At 40.4% G+C, this 25,670-nt stretch overlaps 1 protein-coding gene across 10 annotated transcripts in view; it reads right to left on the reverse strand.

The window, feature by feature from the left end:
• Window positions 1-25,670, reverse strand: part of FAT3 (FAT atypical cadherin 3) — a 398,052-nt gene that overhangs the window by 130,498 nt on the left and 241,884 nt on the right. For all 10 annotated transcript variants that reach the window (XM_042024007.1, XM_042024009.1, XM_042024004.1 and 7 more), the window contains exon 4: window positions 6,159-6,220. In XM_042024007.1, coding sequence (XP_041879941.1) covers window positions 6,159-6,220 — 62 coding nt within the window. The remainder of the gene's footprint in view (window positions 1-6,158; window positions 6,221-25,670) is intronic.

Here is a 25,670-nt window from a genome sequence, read left to right on the forward strand (position 1 = left end):
TGAACACGTTTTTGATTTTCTTTAGAACTCTTTGTTTTCTTCCCTTTCTTTCCTCCCCACCCTCCTTCTCTCCTTTTCCCCTTTCTTTCATTTTTTCCTTTTCTTTTTTCTGCTTAACTTTGAAGCTGACATTAAAGTTCAGTGTGTCACCATTTGAAGATGACATTGATACATCTTTCATTGTCTTTTTAGAAAGCTGCCTCCATAAACCAACTGTTCAACTAGAAATACTTCCAAGTGTTTTAGAAATAATTAAAATAGTTCTCTCATTTCCAGCAAGCACAACCAGTAATACTTTTCAAACTCAAGATGGAAAAGAAGAGGCTGTTTACCTATTTTTTAAACAGCCCTTGAATTTTCTGATAGGCTTCAGTGTTAAAAAAGGGAAAGGCATGTGCCTTTGGAGCCATTTAAACCTCAGACAAAATGTTCAATCAGACACACTGCCTCATTTTTACACCATCACCAGCATGTCACTGAGAAAAAATGCAGCTTTCTCTGCCAAATGTGGGCAATGCTAAAGAACCATGAAACAAATGCTTACACAGACTTGTAATCCAGGATTTAAGCAATCAGTGTGCTGTAGAGCACTATTCAGCTACACAAACCCAATGAACTTCAGCTTTAGTACTTCTCCTGTAAAAATATACATGAGCATATTGCCACACAGCTGCCTGTATTCTTCAGAAAATGTTGCAGTTTCTCACAAAGGACCACGGACTTCAGGCATCGCCACTAGCAAAGGCTACAGCCCAACTGAGAAGGCTCAACAGCAAAATGAAGTTAAATTTGTTACGTTCTTGTGTGGGAGATGCTGGAGGAAAAGAGGAGGATGGTGGAGAACACAGGCTGGTCCAACGCTGAACCACCACTGTGGTGTTTGTGGGAAGAAGTGAGAGGTAGTGCTATTTTTAAATGCCACTTTGAGAGTTTTTAAACTCCTTCTCTGCTGCAAACCGTGGCCATAAACTTTCCGGCAGCAACTTCCCCTGTGATATTCTGGACCAAATTCCAAGTGGAATAAAATTATAATCCCTCTATCAACATTCCCCTCACATTTACAACTCCCATTAAATGAGTGGAAATTTGAATTCTTTTTAGAAGGCTCCAATTACAGCAGATTATCATGTTTCCCTCTAATTACTGAATATAAATACATACCATGTAACACAGTTTATTGTACCCTTAGTGTACTTACAGTAAATAGAAACCAATATGCTTCATTCAGCCCATGTATTTTGACACTCACATCAGATTTAGCAATTTGTCTTCATTACAACCCCTTGCACTGCTACTGCCATCCTTCTCAGTGCTGTGCCTATTGCTGTGCTTGAGCTGTGCAGCAGGAAGATTGATGAAGCTTGTGTATACTGATTTGTGACAAAAGCAGGGCACTTGAGAGGCACTGTTACCATTCTGATAGCACTAAGTTCGCTAAAAATTAGCTGCACTAAGCCAATACTCTGCTCCCGCTTCTCCTCCTCTTCAATTAGGGTACATGACTTGGACCTTTAAAGGCTAAGGCTGCTGTAACATTATTTTTAAACCTATTGCCTTCCGTTTGTCACTTCTGAAGAGATTTAAAGTTCTGACCATGCTTATTAAAAGCTACTTTTATTCTTTAGAGACACTTTGAATAGACAAGTTTTTCACCATGACAAATGTTAAAAGATATTTTCTGAATGAATCTACAGTGGCAAATTTAAATAGCTATTTTAGTGTTTTGGAGGAACAGATACTATGGATACAATTTTCAAAACTGGCTAAATGTCTGAAGAGCCCACACCACATGTGCTCATCAGGGAGAGACTAAACAGCCTCAGCACTTTAAAAGCACCCACTTATATTCCATTATCAAGAGGATGGAGAGGTCATCTCTTGCTACAGACAATTCATCCCTTCAGTCATGAAGTTTTAAAGACTTGCTAGAATTGCACACTGAAGCCTGTAACTCTTCTGGCCCATTCTTTTGCTAAACACAGGTCTTGACACAGCAATTCCCAACAAGCTGAACTGCTCAGTGGTGGGTACATTTTGCAGACGCTTTCTGTGCTGGAAGCATAAGTAATAAAGCCTCTGCAACAGAGTGTTTAGAAACTGCTCAGGGTAAGAAAAACGTGCTCAGATCCACTTTCTGGGCTAAATGTGCAAGTCAATCAACTGTAGCCTGGATTCAACAATCCTCCCCCATGATGTTGCACATATACACTGGAAAGCAGACCAGGAACTATTCATGTTCTGGACATCTCAGAATCAGCTGACAACACAAAAGGTTGCAGATCCTGCATGAAAAGGTTTAATTTTTATGCTTGTTATTGGACCTCCACCACTCCCGCAGCTGTTTGCATAAAATCACATAGCAAAATCACCAGAGTTTGTAAAACTGTCTACCAGCATTAGGAGGCATCTACAAAAACTGTGGGCAGAAAAAACAGCCAGACTGGTTTTGTGGGGTTTTTTCCATAGCTCAAACTCCACTGACATTATCCACTTCTAGCTTCTTCTTTTTAGTAAATTAGTGTCATACAAGAAAAGAAAGTGAAGTGTTTACATGTGTCTACATTTACATAAAAATTATTAGAAGACAACACATATCCAGAAGATAGAGGAAGTAAAAGAAGGAAAGAAGAGGATAATGTATTCAATTATTGAAAGAAAATAAAGCCAAATCATCTGAAACTTGCACCTCATTGGAAAGACATCATTATTCTTGTTCACTTGCAAAGCAAGCAGGTAGCTCTCAGGATTACCTTTCCTCTTTCAGATTGTTATTTAAGTACTTCATCCCAACTACAAAATTTTTGAGAAAGTCTATGAAATGGAACAACTGCTTTTGTCTTGCTTCCTGTGAGAAAGTAATGTAATCAAGTGGTCATTTTCCTCCTATTTCAGGCAGATCTGTTCCATTAATAAGAATCCACTAAAGCAAGAGACCATCCTGTATAAAATTCAGTGACGTCCAATTTAAACCACAGCAGCAAAATTCTACCTGATAACAAGCACAGAATACACGTTGCAGCTTTGCAAGGCATTATAAATGTCTCAGAAAAGAATTAGGCCCTCAACTTCAGAGCTTAAAAAAATAAGCATCGACAATGCCATAACCAATGAAAAACCTGGGAGAAGCAATTATTTTTTCCCCTCCTTCCAAAATTCCAAAACAAACAAACAAAAAACGAACAAACAATACCCAACCAAGATCACCAAAGCAAACAGAAAATCTCAATGATTATAAAGGGGAGTCAATTTCTGACTTCTTCATGCATCTTTTGGCTCAGGTTCTAGACATGTTTCTGCACTCCCTTTGGAACATACTCTTTGGTAAGTGGAAGTCCTGTGACAGCAGCCTGAGGTACCATTAAAAAAATCCATGTGGACACAGGTCCATACATCTAAAGGAGAAAGGAAGAAGAAATGCACATCTGACCTGGGCCTCAGTACTTACTTTGCAACAGAATTCTTGTGCAACTTACAAGGAGAGTCACTCAGATTCACCTTTCCTAAGCATGGCAGCCTTAAAAATACACATCCTGTCATTGCTGGTAATTCATGTTTCCTCTGGCACGGACAGGGGCAGGCAGCTCGGGAAGAGCAACTCTAAGCCATCACAGGCGACGTTCCGGAGATAAGCACTGGCACTACACACAACTACAGTGACTAACATCTGCTATCTTATTTCACTTCATTTTCCCAACAGCTTCGGTGAAAGAGGTGGAAATGATGTTAATAATGAAATTTGCTAAGTAAATACTGGCAGGTACTTATAGGGTATAGTGTTTCCATCAAAGACAGTCTTATTAAGAACAATTAAAAAATTGTATCTAGGAAAGGTCTGTCAGTGCCTCACACACACACTGGGCCAAGGGGGGCAAGGGTTGCTAGGTCAAGTACTAATCAGAGCTTTTCAAAGAGAGCCAAGTTTGCGCTCCTTTACACCAGACAGGCTCCTGGAAGAAGGGTATGAAATGAAGCCGGAAGGGAAACACTGTACTACTGGGAAACCACGGCTGTCTCGGCAATTAAGGCCTCCCCAGGGGGTTAATTACACAGAGACAGACAGGCATTTTAGAAAACGTTTCTCAGTTTGCCACAAGAACAAGCACAGCTTGACCAGCCGGGCTCTGGATCGCAGCCTGTGCACGGATGTGCAGCAGGAACGCGCCTCCCAGGAGGCAGCGATGGGCAGTGTTTCAGCAGCAGCTCAAAGGGGCAATTTGACCACCAGGCTGTGTCTCCACCAGAGTCCAACTCCCCTTCCCACTCACTGTTCCCAGGTGGGCTTCACAATGTGGTCTTCTCCGCACTTCTACAGGACACCTTGCTCCCGTGTTTCTCTTCTCCGTAGCCTGCCCTTCACTTTACTCCCCATTCACAAGACTTCAAGCACTGTATCACACAAATTTCCCTCTACTGCATCTTCAGCCCTCAAAATCTTGCAGATTGTTATTTTTTCAAGCAAGATACAATTCAGGGGAAAGAATATATTAACTTGTATTGATGACTAAAGCTGAATTCTATAAGTAACTAATTTTTTTCTTTTTGCTATTAATAGTAGCACTCCCCCATCCTGAGATCTCTGAGGTAAACAGATAAATCACAAAATTACAGAATCACAGAATGGTTGATGTTGGAAGGGAACTGTGGAGCTCATCTAGTCCAACCCCTGCTAAAGCACGTTCATCTAGAGCTGGCTGTGTAGGATCACATCCAGGCAGGTTTTGAGTATCTCCAGAGAGACTCCACAACCTCTCTGTGCAACCTGTTCTAGTGGTTTGTCACCCTCAGAGAACAGAAGTTCTTCCTCATATTCAGATGGAACTTCCTGTGTTTCATTTTGTGCTAACTTGTTGTTCACCAGGATTACCTGGTCCTTCTCTGCAGAGCAAAGGAGACTTAGAGACCCCAAATTCTCATCAATAGACATACTTCAAAATCAATGTCCATTTCATTCCATTTGTGATCTTCACTGACAGTATAAACTGGAAAGCTTGAAGTTACTAGAACACGATTACTAACTTTACAACTCAAAATCCTAAAAAGGGAAAAATCCTTGTATTTCCCTCCATTTATTTATGACATGGAATGTATAAGAATCTACAGTGAATTATCAAGAAAAAAACCCCAATTCAAACTTGCACAGTAATAATCAACCCTTCTCTCCTGTGTTCTGCACTAATCAAAATAATTTGGGATTTCTAGCAAATAAAAAACCTAATGAAAATATATGCAAATATATGCAAATATATATTTTACTACATTTTGCTGTCAGACAGTGATTGCATTAGGAATTGTTGTGTCCAGATGTTTTTAGCTTGTATGGATTTGGAGAGAATTTCCTAAAATACATAGTAGGGATGATTGATTATGTGGAACAATATGATTCTTTTTACTAGTACCAATGGGAATCAAGAATTCCTTACTCCACAAACAGACAAAAGAACAGAGACAAGAAACTTTTACCCAAAGGAAAAAAAAAAACCACAGCATGGTGTACAGCAATGTTAAAGAAAACACATGTGGCAAAACCAGTAGTTTACAAATGTATCACTGCATATCCGACACACGTGAGCTACTTATAAAGCGAAACATTCATCACAAGGGCCAAGGGAATGGTTTAGATACTCTTTTGTAAAAGGCTATTTTTAACTTGAAAATTGTTGTTAATAGTCCCAACAAGCAAAAGCTAAAAAAAAAATCATTGATTCTGATAATGCAGTGAACGTGAAAAGGTCAAAGTTTGCTTTCATACAAATTATCAGTTTGCATATTAGATCCAAGATGCAAAACTTTAAACCTGTTTAACCTGAGAGACTAAAAATCCTGGCAGGGTTGGGGTCATTCCGCCTGCTCTTTAAAAAACATTTTGCTCTGGATTTTCTAACTTTCTGTCACGAACAAAATTTAAGAGCTACAATAAAAGACTTAACTGAAGTAGATTAGAGGTGGAAAAAACCTGTTCAATTTTTGTTCAGCTTTTTCCTGCTCTTGAGAATTAAAAAATGTTTTATTTCTTCTGTATAAACAGGCAATTCCCAGCTTTGTGTGAGACTGTTATAAATGAAGAGAAGGGAGAATACCACTCTCCTGGAACAGGAAGAAGTGATTTTAAACTACAAAAATCAGCTAACCTCTTAACATATATTTCCACTTAAACATACCTCTAAAAAATGTTCTGCTTGCTGCTCCCGATCCAATTTTCTTGACGTTGTGGTAATCAGACCTGTGAAAAAAGGATGATATTTGATTGTGAATACCCATTGAAAAATATGTATCTTTATCAACCTGAATACAAATGAATTTTTAAAACACTCAAAGGGAAAAAATCTACTTGAAGCTATATCAGACACAGATTTCTTGACATCTGTCAAGCATTTTATTTCTCAGTCCAACCATTATCACTTTCTGACCAGCAATGAATCTTTAAAGAAAAATGCTGTGAGAAAAGTAACTGAGAAACAGTTAACTGTGTGTCTACAGTTAACATGCTACATTTATTACAGTGAATGAAAAAAATTCACTGAAGAATCGCTATTTGTCTTATGATTAAGAGTTTCAATGAATCATTTGCATTTGACTGAAATTCTTCCATAAAAAACCTCATTAAAGATTTCAGAGTTCTCAAACAATTAATGGGATAGGATGCTGATTATTTCCACGCCAAGAATACTTGACAAAGAAGGTTATTTCTGTAATAACTACTTGTATACATAATGATTTCCAAATGTAATCATTCTAATGCATTAAAGGTTTTGTACTACAATTTCATCAATTTGTTCCATGCTCAAATTGAGTCTTTAAAATAATGTACTCTTTTGCATGAGGATGATCAAGATATCTTTTATTTTAAGCAATGTACTTTCATGAATGATTAAACTCCTGTGAGATTTATACCAAGGAAAAGAAAAGGAAACACTTCCAAAGTTCCCTCAAGAAAAATGATGCATATCTTCTAGGAACATAGCTTAGTTTTTTATTTTGTTCTTACTAGAGATTTAAAGGGCAGATTTGGAGTTTCCCTCATACAAAACATTTCTTTGGATAGGAAAATGCATCATGTGCTTGTTTTTTTGACAGACCAACTTTTCCTAGAGATAAAGCTGATTTTGGAGACGATGTCCACGGGCCAAGTTGTTCTCAAGAATTTGTCACCTTTAAGATTACCAAGGGAAACAAGAAAATAAATTCTCCCTGGATGAACTATTCTACCTATTGAATTCATCAGACTAGCCAAGCATCTAAACAAAAATCCATGATGACCCTGAATTCTTAAAAAAACCTATCAGCAACATCTTACATCTACATAAGACTTCTAGTCCCAGAAGGCTTCTACAGCTACAGCTCCTCATATGCTATCACCTTCTCCTTGGAGGAATCTCTTCACCTATTTTGGTGAAAAGGGGAGAAATATTACTTGAAGTAATGCGATGAAACGAACAAAGGGAAGTGGACTCTGCTTCCAGGATTCCAGACTCATTACAAGATGTATCAGACCACAGAAGTGACACCCAAGGGGAGGTCACAGAAATTAGAGTGCATCATTACAATTACATGGAATAACCTGGTGCTGGGAAAAAGCTGAAAAAACAAAACTGGTATTGCCTGCATCAAGCAGTTGTAAGTATTCAAAACTGTTACACCATATGGGAGACATCTATCTACTCACTGCATGAGTTTAAACAGAAATGACAGCACAGATGATAAACTGGTGTCATTCACACAAGATCTCCCCATGTCTAAAAAGAACAAAAAGATACAGGCAAGAAATTCCTAATTATGAAAGAAGTTCAGCCCCACTAAATTGATAAAGGAAAGATTTCAAATTTGAAAGATCCCCATTCATCACATGCATAGTCGCTACGGATATTTATCAAGCACAACCTAATCACAGTAAGGAATATCCTAAGTTTTACAGAATCTTCCACTTCATTCCTAATGTGCCATTGTGAACTCTACCTACTGTCCTCTCAAACAAGAGATCTCTAGCTGTAAATTATAGAAAGTCTCTGTCCTCATCAACTTCTTCAGGCAGAGAAATTCACATTCTTTTTTAAGACCAAGAGCTAACATTTGCAACTGAGTATCATGAACTCTTAGAATGAATAGTACTTGTCTTTCATTGGTAAAACTAAAACTACTACTGCTGCTGTTCTCACAAAACTACTGTTACCACAAAGGAGGCTTTTTGTTTCCCTTTATTTAATGTAGAGCCTTTTTGACTGCAATAATTGTCAGAGTGCCTTCAGACCTGAATTTTCTTCTAAAAGAGGTATATGAATACATAGCAAGTCTCTACAACAGAACTGCCTGTATTTTAAATGTAGCAGATCTCAGAAGATTTATCACTCAGATTCCACAGCCAATCCTAAGGGCAGGGAGCAGACCATCACCATCAGTTCTGCAGACCTGATCGTGAAGTATTGTTGATTGTGAACCATCACAACTGCTTGTTTTTGCTTTAAGACAGCTCTACATACAACGCCCATTCTGGGCAGTTTCATCAGGCTGTTCAATTAATGTGTAGGAATAACTGCTCCTATGTGTGTGCAGTTATGAGGCCTTTAGTTTCCTCTCCTGTTCTCTGTTCTCACACATTCCTGAAGTCAGGGACAGATCATGCTGTCCAACACTACAGCTCAAAATATGACTACACATAAAAACAGGTCTTAATTACATGGTATTAATATTTATTTAATTATTTTAATGTATTGCCATGGATATGAATCTGGTTGTTTCACATTACAAAACTGTATTTCAAGAAATTATGAAGAGTAGTCATCAAAACTGAAAAAATAAGTACAACAGTTATGTTGAACGCTACCCACAGCTTTACCAGCCCAGTCTCAAAGAAATTAATTTCCTGAGTTTTATGAAAACCCTACTGTGTTTCTTCCTCCTGTATTCACTACTCCATGCCACAGATACATAATAATAGTAATATTTAGCAGAATGTAAAACTTCAGTTTCAAGACATTGGGGCAACCGAGAGAAACTTGACTTTGTACAAGAGACCATATCTCAGTTTTAGTTCTTATCTAACTGTATTGAATTGTCACACTCTGCTATGGTGTAAAGGCATTATCTACAGAAAGCAACTCACAGAGAAAAATAAACCCAAGGAAATTATGTTAGGCTGCACTCCTAGTTATGATAGAAAGTCACAAGGGGACAATGATAAGAAATGACCCTTCCCTTTTTTCCTATCTTCAGTATGTGTTGCAGCCCTTACAGACACAGCCATATGGACAACTCTCCAAAGCCAGCTTGGAAATACAGCATGCATTTATCCAAAAAAAGTCAAACCCACTAACAAGTTGCAGAAGTTCTTGCACACCTCTCAAATGGTTTTTCTCAAATTTCCAGGGAAACATCATGGTCTTGCAAAGGGCAGTAGATATTTATAACTGTGATCTTTAAGAACATCCACAAAAGTGAAGAGGAATACTGTATTCAATATAGAAGTTATTTACAGTAAAACCATCCAATAACAAACGAAGTTATGTCACTCTCCTCACAGAATTTCATACTTTGCTTTGACTTTGTGAGTTAAAACATCTCTCTCTTCATCCTGGCACATGCAGTCCTCAGACCATATAAACAAGTTGTTTTGTTAAACTCCAAAACATTGCTTGACCCAGTATTTCAGCTTGGAGATAATTTGCTATATAAAACCTTGGAGGTCTTACACACCATGCTTTTCTATGATACCTGTCACTTTTGCTGTTGGAGTGTTTTTCCCATCTTAACAAATAAACAATTATTGTTCTACTCCTGTTACAGAGTTTGGAAATGCTGGAAGGTGAACAAGTTCACTCTACACAACATGTCCCATAATACTGCAGGACATAGTCACAAGTCCCAGCTGACACCGACATGGCAACACCCCTCCAAAACCTCACTGTACACTGGATAAGATCATCGCTGTCTCCCAAATCATTCCTCTGTAAAAGGAAATTCAGCATGTAGATGGAGAAGAAATGGCAATGTTTTTCATCTCATCACTTTATAATGTGGATGGAACAAGCAGAGATGTAGGGCGGGGAACAAGGCAGATCTGCCTTAGTGCTCAGATGCAGTCTTAGTGACACAGAAGAAAGAACAGGACCAACACAAAAATCCTGACAATTTAGTCAATACATCAGCCTATACAATCTTCAGCCAATGCATCACCTTGCAAACAAATCACCAGTTAAAAGGGGTCAGATGTGTGATTGAGACATTTGAGCAACACTTAGCATTGATGCTTAGGATAATGCTTTTAGCACATTGCAATGTGCTGAAGAAAGGAAAAGGCCATCAGAAACAAATCAAAACCCACCTGAGTTACCTTGCACTTGCAATTAGTGAAGCCTGAAGTTACTGGAGTGCAAATGAAGAAATGTAACTTAATAGCAAACAGTGATAGGTCTAATGTCATAGGAGTAATGCCAGGCATGTGTGTGGATGAATACACGTGTGTGTCTGGATCACTGAACATGACATAAAATCAGGAATAGTTACAAACTCAACAGCATGACTAATGCTTTATAATTTTTTAGATTGTTTTTTTGTAGAATTTGATGATGATCAAAGTGAAGGATTTAATCCATGCTCTGCCTTCAGTTAGCTCTCGTTTCACAGAAGGGTGCTCACAGAAATAAAACCCCTGCGTGCCTGTGTGTGCTGAAGTAGACAGACAGTGCTATACAAATACATATATAGTGCATGTACAGTCAAATATTAGATTATGGATATGCATGTGTGTGACATTTTGCATCTACCCCATAAACTGAATATTAAAAGTTATCCTAAAATGCACATATTTAGAGAGGTATATTTAGTCTAAGGTTTACTGATGTTCATTCTTTCCATATATATGCGTTATTTGAAGTGGTTTTGTTGGAAACAAATTAATTCATTAATTCAAATTTCTTCTGTGGACTTGGCCACAGAAGAAAAATTCGTAAGGGGCTGTTAAGTGCAAAGGCTATGGCAGAGGAAATCTTGAAGCACTGGAGAGCTTGAACAGTATTACACAGAGGGAAAAACTGCTCTGGGTTTGCTTCTTCTGATGCTTATTCTCTACACATCCAGAACAGCCCACGGCTGTAGGTGCGATAGTAACTAAACTGACCCTTGGCTTAGAAGAAATTCACATATTTCAGTACTACAGCACTTAGGGACCAAAAATTAGGTTTCCACAGGCTATTTTGGGACACAGATTGAATTTCCCTAATATGGCTGTGAAGCCAAGTAGAGTTCAATAGCCTTCTCCTTATGAAATTAAATTATTTTCATTCAACCTGTGGATGGATAACCTTACCTGAGCTGTTTCCTGAAGTACTGCATAAAAGATAACAGAATCTGGTATGGAGAGACTGCATATTTTACTGCTATCTCTGGAAGTGCTGCAAATTTTATAGTATAAAGAATTTTTTTTTTTTTTAAAGAAATTCTGAAGTACTCCTTTATTGATTTCTCATTCTCAAACTTTGTTTAGGTGAAATATGAAAAAAGTGTAAGACAGGTAACAAGCAGGCTAAAGTAAAAGAAGCCAAATAAATTTTTTTTTGTTTTAAGCTGAAGGCTGAGTGTCTTCATAGAGATATGAAGCTGAGACAGAAAGCAACGTCATCCCCTTCCCTGGCAAAAGATTAATAGGATACAATCTACTGCACGTTTTACTGTCCATTATTAATTTTTTTCCCCTGCTCCGCATATCCATAAAAAACATTTTATTAAGAAAATGCAAGTGGGGGATGGATGGGTTGGAAGCGTAACAAGGGACTTCAGGTTATTATGCAGGGTTTAAACACAACCTCAGGACGTGCTGCCTGGCTCCAAGTCATAGCAGTACATGCTTTACACCATTCCCACTCACAGTGCAGTCGGGATCTTTGCCTGGGACTCCCAGGCAGCACAGGGCCACACATGTCCCGTGCACACACACACAGAGATGGTCTGGATGGATTAGCCGAAAGGAAATCTTCCTCATCTGAAAGATTTCCAGACCCTAGGTGATGAGGGAAACCTTCTCCTCATTCAGATATTGATCCTCATCTTCAAAGAGAACAATTTTGAAATGAAAAGAAGAATATGAAATTAGACACCTTTCTTCACTGAGTTCTTGTGCCCTGTGAGATGCTCTGAGCATCCTGCAGCACTGCTCCTATCCTGTTACAGTCCAAAGTGGATGTGCTTCCCAGTCTGCCTTTTTCAAATACTGTAAGGAACAGGGATACAGAAAGAAAACCTCAAGAAGATATCAAAGGAAACATTCTGTAGAGTTAGCCTTGAAAGTTCTGCTTGGAAAAATAATGCCTTGGGACTGCTTGCTGGAAATAAAGGCCTTTTAACCCAACCAGTTAAACAGACAAAAGGAATAAGTAAAACAAACACTGTTTTTCCAAAAATGTTCCATAAATTCAGTGACTGGTTATACATACTGCTCATTCACCAAAGCCCCAGGGCTGAATCGGGAGAAATTCATATGGGAGTTTTCGGGTTTACTAGAAATCGAAAATATTTATTAACATTACACACAAAGGTATGAACACAGCCTCTCCACGCATTTATGAACACAGAAGAGAGTACGCAGCTGCTGAGAAATACAGCCATCAGCTGTCGAATGTCCCACTATTCTTTGAAAGTAAATTTAAGTCTTTAGATGGATAAAAAAAAAAGGGAGCCACAATAAATAGCATTAGGATTTGCACTATATATTCAGGAATGTAAAACTATCGCGTATTTCTAACCATAGAAATGTCGAAATGAATAGCAATAACCAGGGTAATTCTATTATCCACAGGCAGCGAGAGGCATTGTAAACACTCTAACAGCACATTCATCTCCTGCAATAAATTAGGGATCGACAAAGCAAAATTGAATTTCAAAGATAAATGACAGAAAACGACGTACATTTTACTTGGAGATGTAAACAAACATATCATTTTATATAATTACACATGTAAACCTCTAATTTAGAAAGACTGTATTCTGATCTAAATGAATGATACTTCATTGAACAAGAAAGAGAACCCACCAGGCGAGCCTGTGCAATTACGTGGAGGACTGCTGCTTTATTGTTTTTCCTGAGGTGACAATGAGAGTGGAACGACCTTTTTGAAACAAGCTAGGTATAAAAAATGATTGCTTTTTAAAAACAGTTACATTTTCTAATGCATGGTTACGTCTGGGAAAAAAAAAAACAGGAGAAGCTGAAGCAAAATCTTTTTGTTCTTCTTTCATTGTCCCTTCTGTCTCTCGTTAAAGAGTTCCGTCAGCTTATTGCTGAAAATATCAAAACTCTGAACAAAATGCACAGCAAACATTCACTTCAATGAAGATTTTGGATTACACTTTCCTTTAAAGGCAGATCCTGGCTTTTTTTGTTCCTAGAATATGTTTAAAGTGACAATATGGTGTGCCAGTCTGTTCTGCCTGTAAAACAGGGGACTCTAGAGGGACTCCCTTTCATTCTTTAAAACTCAGCCAGTGCAGACCTCAGGAACTGCAGGCAAAGCCACTACACTTTTCTAAATGTTCTTCACTTGTGGAGTGCCCAGGTTTTCTGTTCTGTATATTTCTCCTGGAAGGTTATTTGCGAACACGACTGTTGAATATCCTGGTTTCCAGACTGCATTTATGAACAATTTGCACCTTCATTTTGGTCAACTAAACAAGACAAGCTGTATTGGCTCCCTCTCATCTAATGAATTTGCAATTACCTTCCCTGCATTACAGTTCCAGCCTTCCTTCCTCCTAAGCCTGATGGATGGAGAACACTGTGCTCCAGATAACGTCTATACAGCCACACTAAAGCAGTCTAACTACTGATTCCTGTGGATGCATCTAGCAGGGAGCAGCAATCTAGTACTAATCCTCAAATACACTGTTTAGTTTACTTCATTAATGAATTTCTACTCTTCAAACTCCTAGAGATCCTTTCTTCTGTTTTTTTTTTCCTTTTCCCCAAACCCTACGGTTTGGATGATGCCTTCCAACTCTGGATGAGAGCAAACTGCCTCTCTTGATGCCAGCACCACTGAAGAAACCACCATATAAGATCATTTGTCTAGCCAATACTTGACATAATCTGTTAATGTATGCCCTTCAGCATGCAAATTCCTTATTCAAGACTCATCATTTTTATTTCCTCTTTAGCCAGTCCCATATGCAGTATCAAGTCAACAATTAATCTCCAAGTCCTCGTGCCTCATAAATTCTGCAGTGCAACTGTATCAAATGCATTACTGAAGTCCACGTAGATGACATACAAAGTATTTCTTAGAACATCATTTATCTTGTCCATGACATCAAGATAGGCTGATACAATTTACTTCTAATAAACCCATGACCACTGTTATCCTGCTTTCTATTTATTTTCATGTTTTTAATTATTCTGTCCTTCAAAATATGTTTGAAAGCCTTGCAGTTGACAGAGGTCAGACAAATAGTTCTGTGACTGCAAGGCTTATTTCTTCACCCTGTCTTCCTGCTCTTTGCTGCTGAAATTTTATTTGTTATCTCTGAGCTGCATGGCTTAAATCTCAGATTTTATAATACCCCTCAGTAGTTACTTGTTACAGGAGTTGCATTTAAAGTGCCAATTCTTCCACATTTCTGGAGCAGAAATTATCATAGTTATTCTTACTTGGTATAAGAGTGATAGCAGTGAGGTATGTTTGGCCAGGAAGAAACCAAATCCAAATTTGCTTTGGACAGCAGGATAATGTCTGCAAAGGTTGCCGTACCAAACCACAGTCACCACCTGACTGTGGTCACTTTGGACTGGAAATAGCTTCAGGCATCTCAGTGATGTGCTCCTTGAAAACTCATGTGGGATGAAACTCAAAGTGCAACCCAAAATGCTTGCCCTCTAAAATAATCCCTCAGGACCTACCCTTAAGATTGCAGACACAGTCTGCAGTCCACAGCTGCAATATTTAAATGGTAATATTCAATGTGCCCAAGCTGCTCTGGCCTCTGTAGCACAACTGATGAGCAATTTCTCGGCGCTTCATCGTTGCCTGAGTCATCTCTTGGGGCTGTGATGCTCTGGAACAACTGAGCAAATGCCCTTGAGGGACTCTCCCACACAGGCTTAGTGCTTCTAAAACACTTCACAGAGAATGCTTTGTAGGATAAGAACGTTTTCAAGTTTAAATCCTTTATTTAGGCTCAAACAAATATGTAAGAATAGAAACAGCACTCCCATCTTCTTTTGCTTTCTTCTCTTCAGAAGTGCAGTGCCACCTAAAAACCTAATTGCTAATACGATGCCTCAGCACAGATTTTAACATCTCCCTGCATTGCTTCCATTTTCAGGGAGAAATTACAGAATTCTATTTGGGTTATAATTAGCATATCATTATTAGTGGCAGGAATAGCTATAAATATCTCTAACTGGTGGCTAGCTTAGTAACCAGCACACATCATCATTAAACAATTTTCTTTAATTTTTTTGTGCACAAAGGCCTTGTAATTCTGCAAAAGCAACGACTGATCCTAACTAGACTCTGGATATAATTTATGCTAATTAATTTCACTGTTTGCAGGAATGAAGACTTATATAATATCTGTGGCAGGGGTGGTGGTATCACTTTCAGTGGAAAGGGTCTATGCAAATATTCTGCACCTTGGGTGTGGATACATCATGAATTCTTGTTCGATCTCTTTCTCTGGCATATTATGACAAAAGAAGGAAAAAAGAATAATAAAAAAGTCTCCAATGTATGCTTTGTATAAGATAGGCCACAGCATGATGAATTCCTGGTATTTTCCCTTCTCAGTTGTGGAGGAGGTGTGGAGGGTGGGCAGGGCACAGCTGTCAGTTTCTCCCCCTAATCTACACATCCTCGTTACCTTTTAAAGAGAAGTGATTTTGCATTTTTCCCTCAACCAAGCACTGTTCTTGACAATGGAAAAATAACACCAGCTTTTTCCCCAAATGTGTTAAGAACCAAAAGGTGCTGATTTCTCATGACCATCAATTGTCTCCAGCTCAGTAAAGCCACAGTGCTGGAAGAGTGGTGCCTTGTGCTCCCTGCAGATTCCCCAGGTCAAGTCAATCTCATCTTCATCTCTAATAAGAAAATGATTCATTGGCAAGGTGATCTTGCTGATTTGGAGGCAGAACACAGAGCTGGGGAAAGAAGCTTCACAGAGAAGATATATGGCCCTCTTTCATGACATGCAACTCGCACTCAGCACTGTCAAGATCTGCTGCCCTTCCCACGGTCGTCTCCTGCCTGAGAAACCATACTGAGACACCTCTGTTAGATTTCCTGCTCACCCTCTGTCTTGGTCTGTAACCCTATATGGCACATTTTCTGTCTCTGTGCTTCAGTTTGCCCTCCCATAAAACTGGGATAATGGATATGTTTCTTTGTAAAGTGCATTGTGACCTAGAAGGAAGAAAGTTATTTCTGTAAGATATTATTAACTAACAATATCATAAGGCTCAGCTACAACAGCACTAAGCATTTTCTAAAATTTGCCCTTTTTTTGCTTCTCTGAGCATGGATTTATAAACTGTTACCAAAAGGTAAAATACAGTATTAGATGTGGCCCCCACATCATTGGCTCAGCACATAATAAACAGCAAAAATGCACAGCAAAACTAGAACAGGAACAGTAGCTGCTTTTCACTGTGAAGCCAGCCCAGTGCCCCAGCCTTGTGAAACAGCTTAGTCCTCTGCGTAAATCCAAGTCTTCTTAGATGCCTCCCCCTTGCACAGGTCCCTTTTAAAAATATGATGGATATGGATGAAACAGGAATGGAAACGTGTATGTGTGAAAGCACTCAAAGAAACTACAGTCAGGTTTAAAGGAATGGTCTATACTGCTAAGCCAAGGAGACATCTGGGGAACATACTGTTTACATCTGGGCACACAGCTCTGATAAGGTCCCAGCATTGACCTGTCACAGCATGAGATCTCTGGTTTGGTAACAGAAGGAGGGCACAAAGCACATCACCTATACTATCATGGTAAGAAAAGGACAGATGATGGCCTTAAAGAGATCCAAGATGAGACAGTCAGCAATGAGTTACAGAAACAGAAATAAAGAAATTTGCAATGCAAAGGTAACTGTTAATTCCTGAATGTTTAGGAGACCTGTTCAAAAAAACCCCAACTTGTTCTGTTCCTTGCCAGTGAAGAAGAACCCAAGAGACAGAGAGAGGACTTCAGTTTCCCACGAGAGTCATCTTGGCCACAGCACTTGGATACATGTGCCTTGGTGTGCACAGTATGACAGTGTAAGAAAAAACAAGTTCCAGATCAAGTTAAATAAAATAAAATGTCCTTCTCCCTTCACAAGGTCTCACACTGAGTTTTGTTACAATTAATTGTGACACTCTTGTTTCAGCTAGTTTTAATCTAGGCAGCTTCTCACTGAAATGGATGCCATGTTTAACTATCCTGCTGACCACAAGCTGAGGAGAACCATAAGGATAATACATACACCCATTGTGAAACCTATTCTGTGCTAACCTATCATGACTCAAAAGCTGGTTGTTATTGCACTATGGGATACAAAGGCTCCGAGGCAGAGTGGGATGCTTGGTGTGCTCATTTGCATCTCATTACCCAGCATGCTCTTCCTCCTCGGTGCTATTTTCATAGTGGCATTGTTGTCCGAGCCCTGGGAACAAGTGAAAAGATTTGGTGACTTTGGATGCATGCAGTTCTTTTCTACTTGCTTTGCTCTCCCTTTATAATGAAAGGCTTTGCAAAGTGGTGGAAATGAATCGATTTTCCATTTTTAAGGCTGTATGGGTGTGGGTTTGGTTTGTTTTTGTTTTTGTTTTTGTTTTTGTTTTCCCAGTAGTTTAAGCTATCAGGAGCAAATCTTGAATAACAAATAAGATTACAGAAATGTGAGCCTAATGTTCCTCTCTACGAGGCGCTCAAGCATGAAGGTTTTGATCGAAGAGAAGAAATGAGATTTAACTTCCTTCTGATTTAAGTTTCATTTGTTCAAAGAACCTGTTTCAGCAAAATGTGATTGCAAGCTCATTATTCAGTGAAGGGCAAATATCTTCAATCGCAATCTAGTAAGATCATCAGCTTTTTCTGTGTTACAAGCCTCAGTGAAGAGAACTGAACATACTGGCTTCTGTCATTGTCTACATCTGAGACTGTGATGATTTCACTCCGTCCAATTCATTTCAAAAGCTGTAGCTTCCAATTAAATGTATAAGTTGTCAGCCAGAGTAAGTGTCTATCATTTGAGCCAGATCAGTTTTGGTTTCTGGCAGTTTTACTGCATCAAAGGGTTGATTTACAGATCAGTTACATTTTATTCAGTACTGAAGGGAATAAAACTGCCTCAAACATGGGACTCAAAACAACACTAAGTTACCTGTTTTCCATAGTTTTCAGTATGTTTTAACGAGCTGGAAATAAAACTTCATTCCTCAGTGACTCGATAGTTTTCAACATGCACTTAAAAATAATTAAAAAAAAATAAACTTCAGACAAATCTAAGAACCTTAACATCATGTTCTTTAACAACATCTAGCACACAAAGATTACATTGTACCCTATAATTGTCAACGAATTCAGCACCAAAAGCTTGTGTGAGGTATGAGGTCAGCCCCTTCTCAGGTTAAACAGATTTCTCCTATTTTACAGATAAGGAATCTTAGCTATTAAACTGTGTGTTGAAGACTGGTGCTGGGCACAGCAGAAGAACACTGAAAACACTTCAGTCTCTCAGGTTCATGTTTTAAGAATCTGAGCAATTTTGAGAGTCATTCTTGAGATAAAAAATGGGTAAATACAGGTAAAAATAAAGCACAAGTACTTGACATAGAGTCTCTGTGCAAGGAAAAACTATTAGTTTTGGGGTTTTTAAGACTCAGTAGTTCCTTAGAACATGCAAAGCATTTGCTCCTTGGGCTTCTTGTGGCAGGAGGCTGAGTGGCATTTCACAGCAGGATCCTGTGACGATGCTTTGAAGTGTTTGTGCTGTATAACCCTTGATGAATCAATTAGGCCTCCTCACTCACCCAAACTATTCTTTTTAGTTGCAGTATTGTTTTTACAGCAACAGCACAGCCCTAAATCTAGAAACTGGTCCTGTAGGATCCAAAAGGATCAGGTTGTAACTGCTGTAAGTAGTGTTTGATGAAACTAAAACACTCAGAAGTAAAAGGTAAATGGGTTAGGTTTTTAAAACATTTAAGATGGAGGAAATCGCTACCAGGTAGCTTCTAAACAGTATCTACCCTTTATCTATTGAGGCACACTGAGCTAACAGCCACTGTGTGGGGAACCATGGAGACACGCAGGAGTTGGGAACAGACTGGAGGCTGCTTGGCAGCTGGGATGGGGCTACATTAGAGTCGGGAGAGCCACAGATCCAATCCCACAAACAAAATCCTGCTATTTTCAAAAGGGCCATGATATCTGGTAACAGCGACTGAGTGTGCTGCTGAGGACCTGGGCAATCCTGGTGGCTACTTTGAAGAGTGGTGATGGTGGTTCAAAACCAGGAGTGCACAGAGAGCTACAACGGCCTTTTCTCTTCCAGAAGAATTGCTTGTATGAGCAGACAGAAATGAATCAAGGTAGCCACAGTGTGAAGTAGCAACATAATCAACAAAAGTTCATTAAAAAGTGAAATGAGCAAACAGTCCATTAAAAGTTCACTAAGACACCCAATGCCCCAAAATAATTTTGCTTTGTCAGTTAGAGGACAGAGGCACAAAAAAGTGAGAGTAAAAGCAATTTTAGTACATGGATTTTTCCAAGAGTCAGTAATATTTCTTCAGCCACATCACCAAAACCTCTCTTAAAGCCAAGGGCCAGCACAGGTGCCATGGAGCAGAACTGGCCCCTGGTTAACCAGGACAGGTAAGACCCACTGCACTTGCATCCTACCCAGCTGACAAACATCTTTGTACAGTCAAAGCAGAGAAGCAGGCACATCTTAAGCATGATTTATATGGGTTTTTTTAGATATCCAAGCTAAGAGGAGATAAAACGTAGTTTAGAAGTGTCTCTCTCTCTCTCCCCAGTCACTATAAAGGCAGTTCACAGATGGTGCAGATCACTACAGTTTGGTAGGGAGAGTCACAGCCTCTAAGCCCTAAAATAAAAACCCTATGAGGCAGATGAGGGAGGCAAACTGGATTTGGGGCTGTCAGTGTGGTTTTATGGCATGAATTAGAGCAGTCCCAGAAAGAAGGGAAGCAGCTCTCCACCTCTTATTTTAAGCTACATCACTCTCTTTCCCATCATTGATATTTCTCCGGGAGGGCCTGCTGGCTGGCTGTTTCCCTGTCTCTGTGCAGGAAGGGACCTCTCCCATCCCGTGGCTCAGATGGTTCCATCATCCTCCAGCCACTGCAGTTCAAGGAGGGAAGGCAGCACCTGCGACCCCTATTTCTGCCGCCACCATAAATTCAACTTTCCATTAAATTTTTATTTCTAGGTCAAGACAAGAATGATAGATTAAAAACAAAAATAGCTGAGCATTCAGTATGGAAGCTGCTGCAGCACAGCACTTCCAGCCTGCCAGACCCCAGACAGCCTCCAAGTATGCCAGTTATTGATTTTCGTACCAAAACATTTACACTGGCACAACCCCCAGTGAGTGCAATTACACGGGTATAAAGGTGCTTTATACTAGCATAGATTATGAGATAAACAAGCTCATTTATACCGCTGTAACTGCATTCACTTCAGGGTATTTGTACTGCTTTAATGATACCAGTGTAGTTAAAGCAATACAACTTGTGTCTACAGACAAGACCTCAGCCTGATGGTAATTAACACGGGCATTTCCAGCCACCCTGAGCAGCTGAGGTTAGTGTTAGAAATAGCGACTGACCCATAACAATCTGCAACAGCATCAGAAACCTCTATAAAACAGCTCCACCTTCAATTGCTTTTTTCCACATTTGCAGGAAGGATGTTTATTGTGCCCCTTTTACCAGGCGGCCCCAAGAGCTAAAAGTTGCTTGTGGCCACTTTTCTCTCACGTCTGGACAGCAAAACAACAAAAAATAATCAATTCACCCAGTGGCATTTTGCTGTGAAATAGCGAAGCCAGCACAAAAACGCTGACAGAAGTGGCGGTTAACCCTGCGCTACCCTCATTGTTCCTTATTCACCAGCTCCGAGTACTGGAGCAGCCCGCAGAGCACGGGAGAGAGGGCTCTGCCATCTGTTGCTAGGGCTGACATCACCCCTGTTTGCTCAGGCATTGCTCCTCGGAGCTGTGCTTGCATCATTAATCAGCACCAGCCCTGTGCTGGCCCATTCAGCAGCGCCTCGGCTGTCAGCTCTGGAGAACCTCACTGCAAAAAGGAGCTGCCAAAGTGCTTGGCCTCACTCGGAGAGAGGTTTGGATACATCAAGATTGCTTTAGACAGAGTATTTTATTTGTCAACTCATCCTGGGAGAAAGTGCACCCTGCACAGTACACAACTTGACAAAGGGAGGAAAAACAATCCCAGAAAACCACCCCCATCTCCCATAAGCACTCTCCACAGGTTAAACTTCACTCCAAGCCACAAAAAACCAAATTGCTCTTTCCCTGAAACCAGGTTTGCCAAGAGGCTGCTGAAACCATCAAAGTGATAATGGATACACATCACTTTATTTTTTTTTCCTGGATAATACTAGCACAATCTCTCAGGAAACAATAAGAAATTCCTTAACCAGAAAAAAATAAAAGGAGGTTTAATAAAAAAATGGGCTGCCAATGCAGACAGGGAGCAATGCTGACACTGGACAATTGGGGAACAGAGGCACAGAGGGGCTCTTAGTGACTTCCTCAAGGTCAAACACATAGAAATGCACAAGCAAGGAAAGACTGAAGCACTGACTACAAATACTGCAACAGCACAGATAACAACTAGACACATGGACTCCTCATTTCCAACCATCTTCTATTTCCCCAAATGTCCGAGTGGGCCATGCAATACTAGGATAAACAAAGGGCATATCATGTTGGAAATACATAGGGCATGGATATGGAAAATGCTGAACAGAACTGACATATACTGAACAGGTTTCTGGAAATATGCAAATGTCCGTGAGGAATTGTTTCAGGTTTTTTCTTGGGGAAGAAGAAAACACAAATTCAAGTTTCTTTTACAGGCAGCAGAACTGTTTGAAAAATTAGTAATTCTTTAAACGTGAAACATCAGATGAGAGTCATCTTGAGACTAAGACACTTGAATTTAGGTGTCTGCATGTGATGTAGAGAGCTCATGAGTGCATGTTCCTACACATAAGCATCTAGGGCTTTGGGTACATCTGGCTCCCAGCCATAGCACCCGCAGGACTTCTCATTTAGCACTCCATGCCCACATATGGAGTGCTTTTCTCCCAGCTGGAGGGATAAAAAGAGAATGTTACTTTTCATACATGCTCCTGCAACACAGTGATGGGGACAAATAATTTAAAGAACAATTTAGGTTCCTACTTCCAGTGATTTTAATTTAATTTTTGTCTTATATGGCTTTTTCCCAGACCCTACCTGGCATCAAGCTAATTCATACCTTCCTAGGCTGCTCACCACTAGTGATAGACTCACTCCCAAGTGATTTTGACAAAATTGGGCATCAAAGGAAGTGCTTTTCTCACTTTCCAGCAGTTGTGAGGGTTGTTTTTTTGTTAAAAAAACCAACCAAAACCCAGCCACACCTTTTCATTACAGTGTTTTTAATTTCAATATTTTTTCTCTAAAACTAGGAGTTTGGATATGAGGATCCCACTGTGCTGTCTAATGGTCTCTCTTCATGCCTGGTCTCTCTTCATGAGTCCAAGTTCTCACAGGATCTCAAAGAGACAAAACCTATTGCTCAGAGGAAGCTGTCTCAGTGGGCTGTCCATCCCAGGGGAGTGAAAGCTGTAGTAAAGGCATTTAGACTGCTGTTCTCAAAAAGAACAAAGAGGTATTTTAAATTTTGATTTTGACCCCCCAAAAAAACCAAACTTGTATTTTTTAATGGAAATAACCCCCAAACCACTCACTCTCTCCTGCGCTTTATACAGTGATATATTGGACAATGCTCTCAGGCACATGGTGTGATTCTTGGGGGTGTCCTGTGCAGGACCAGGAGCTGGATTTCAGTGACCCTTGTGGGTCCATTCCAACTGTGAATCTGTGATTCTATGTAACTTTGAGGCATGTCACCAACTGAAAATCCTCCTTGCAGAAGTGGTTTCTTGGCTGATAATATTTGGTTTCTGTAGTACTGTCATCCCCTGACAAATAGGTCCAACCTGGAAGGACTAAGAAGTCAAGTCAGACCCCAGCTAGCCCTTGAATGAGCGTGTGCTCAGGGCTGCAAGCAGATGTATCTATTTTCTTCCTTTTCTCAATACTCAGCCACCCATGACAGCAGCTTCTGAGCACCAAGAGCTCAATTTTTCTCTGTCCTCTTATCCTAAGGGAGGAAGCAAAGGATTGGCATTGGACAAGGGTCTGCAAGAGGATACTGTGTCTCCATTCTTGCTCCGCGCTGCCATTACCACAGGAATGATACCAGCAGAATATACAACCTTAAATGGAGCTGTTTGAAAGCTCTGCATTAAAACATCTAAGGGTGAAAAAAATCACACCTTTCCAGTAATTTCTTGAGAGCTACATCATGGCAACAGCATGCTGTCACAGGAACAGTATTAATATTTCAGCTAATATGATTCCAAACACTACAGAGAACAAAAGTCATCTTGTCTGGTTTTGGCTAAGTAAATCTGGGTGTCCTGCCTAAGCCTGTAATCCAGGTTTCTGCTTTAAGAGACACAGGAGGGCCTGCTGGGCAGCCTGGATTGCCTCCTCTTTCCAGTACCTACAGATCAGTCTGCATGCCTGGCTAAGCACAGAAGCCTAATTCTGAAACGACACTAATTAAATAAGGGAAGACTGAGGGGAGACCTTGTGGCAGTCTACAACTTCCGCACCAGGGGAAGCAAAAGGCAGGCACTGATCTCCTCCCTCTGGTGCCCAGTAACGGGACCCAAGGGAATGGCCTGAAGTTATCTCAGTCACAGCACCAGCCTGACAGAGTTCAAGAAGTGTTTGGACAATGCTCTCAGGCACATAGCGTGACTCGTGGAGTGTCCTGTGCAGGGCCAGGAGTTGGACTCAATGATCCTTTGTGAGTCCTTTGCAACTCAGGATGTTCTGTGATTAATCCCATCCTTCAGTGTCAGCAGCACCACCACAAAAGCTGTCCTCATCACTCTTTGCTCTCCCCTCTCCCCCCTTGCCCATTCCATATATTTAGTAGGCACCCTGGGCAGCAGCATGGTGGTATTCAGAGATCTTGGCTTCCTTTGGCAATTTAGTACCGAGCTTTAGCTGTTTATACAGGAAGACTTAATGAGTACAGTTACTTGTGTGAAAACACAAGCATCTGTGGTTGTGATTATGGCTAAATTCAGCCTGCAACCTCAGCTGTCAATAGTTTATTATCTTTTAAAAAATATAATAAAACTAAATCACATCCTCAATTATAAAGGGACCATTTTGAGAAGCCTGAAAGAGGTGACCTGCACCTTCTGGGCGGGAGTGCACTTGCTGTGCGACCTTCCCGTCACCCGAAGCCTAACGAAGCAGAAATAATTGGGAAATTCCCTCCGATGTCACCTCTAAGATTGCGCTTGCTGCTTCTCAAGGCTGTCATCGCGCTGCCGCCTGCTCGCAGTAATCGCTGCTGGCACAGGACGTGCTCGTACCACGCTCCATTATTAGCAAGCTGTCAGACACCGGCGCCGCAGAGCCCCCGTGCCAACACACAGAGAGTTATAGGGGTAATAATGTTGTTTGTTAGGTAAAAATAACCGAACTCTTAGTGTAAAAATTAAACCACAACACAAAACTCTAGTCTGCGGTTGAATCCTGTTTTCTTTCTTTCCCAGTGCCAAGCTCAGGAACGGGTTTATGAGGTGGGTGCAAGCTGATGTTGAAGAGCAGCAATTTATTTCTCAGAGTTCTCTCTGCAAGCCTACAATGGTTGCTAGGGGCAAGTACTTGCTATGTTATAATGGCTTTTTATAGGCCAGATAGTGCCTGTAAACCAAGCCCTGAGTAAGGACTTGAACACAACCTCCACCCCAGGGAGACCAGCTCCAGGAGGCATCCTGGCTCAGACGTACTCCTGGGTCCCACTTACCCTCATACTTCCCTGTCATGTCCCCAGGGCAGTCACCCACCATGGACCCACGACAGTAACACATCCTGGCACAGCTCCCTCTGCCCTGGCTCCCTGGGAAGCCCAGAGGCAGGAGGAGAAGAACACCACACAGTCCTCATCCCCCTGCTCCCAGCACAGGAATGGAACAGTGAGCAGTGACCCTCTGAGCACTACACCCTGTGTTTGGAGCAGCTGAAAAAGGAGCAGGGGGATTCACACTCTCCTGTAAAAAATATCCATCAAAAGTCCAAGTCCAGCTGTCAAACAGTTAATTCCTTTATACTATCTTTCCCTACATAAGGAACAGCCTCTCAGTTCAGTTTTCAACCTAACACCTCATTCAAATCTCTCCTGGAGCCCATAAAAAAACGTGTGAAAGGCAGTAAAAATTTCAGGAAGAACAAGTCCAAGTTCCTTCCCTCTAACCAGCTCCTCAACATACACTCTTTTCCGCTTCTCCTGTTTCAGTTGTAAACTCAGGATACAGGAATACGATCAATTTGCAGCAATGCCAATTGTTCAAGTATCACA

The sequence above is a fragment of the Corvus kubaryi genome, unplaced genomic scaffold (assembly GCF_017639235.1).
Source record: "Corvus kubaryi isolate FWS band 111438036 unplaced genomic scaffold, C.kubaryi_AGA036_p1.0 37260, whole genome shotgun sequence".
Lineage (NCBI taxonomy): Eukaryota > Metazoa > Chordata > Aves > Passeriformes > Corvidae > Corvus > Corvus kubaryi.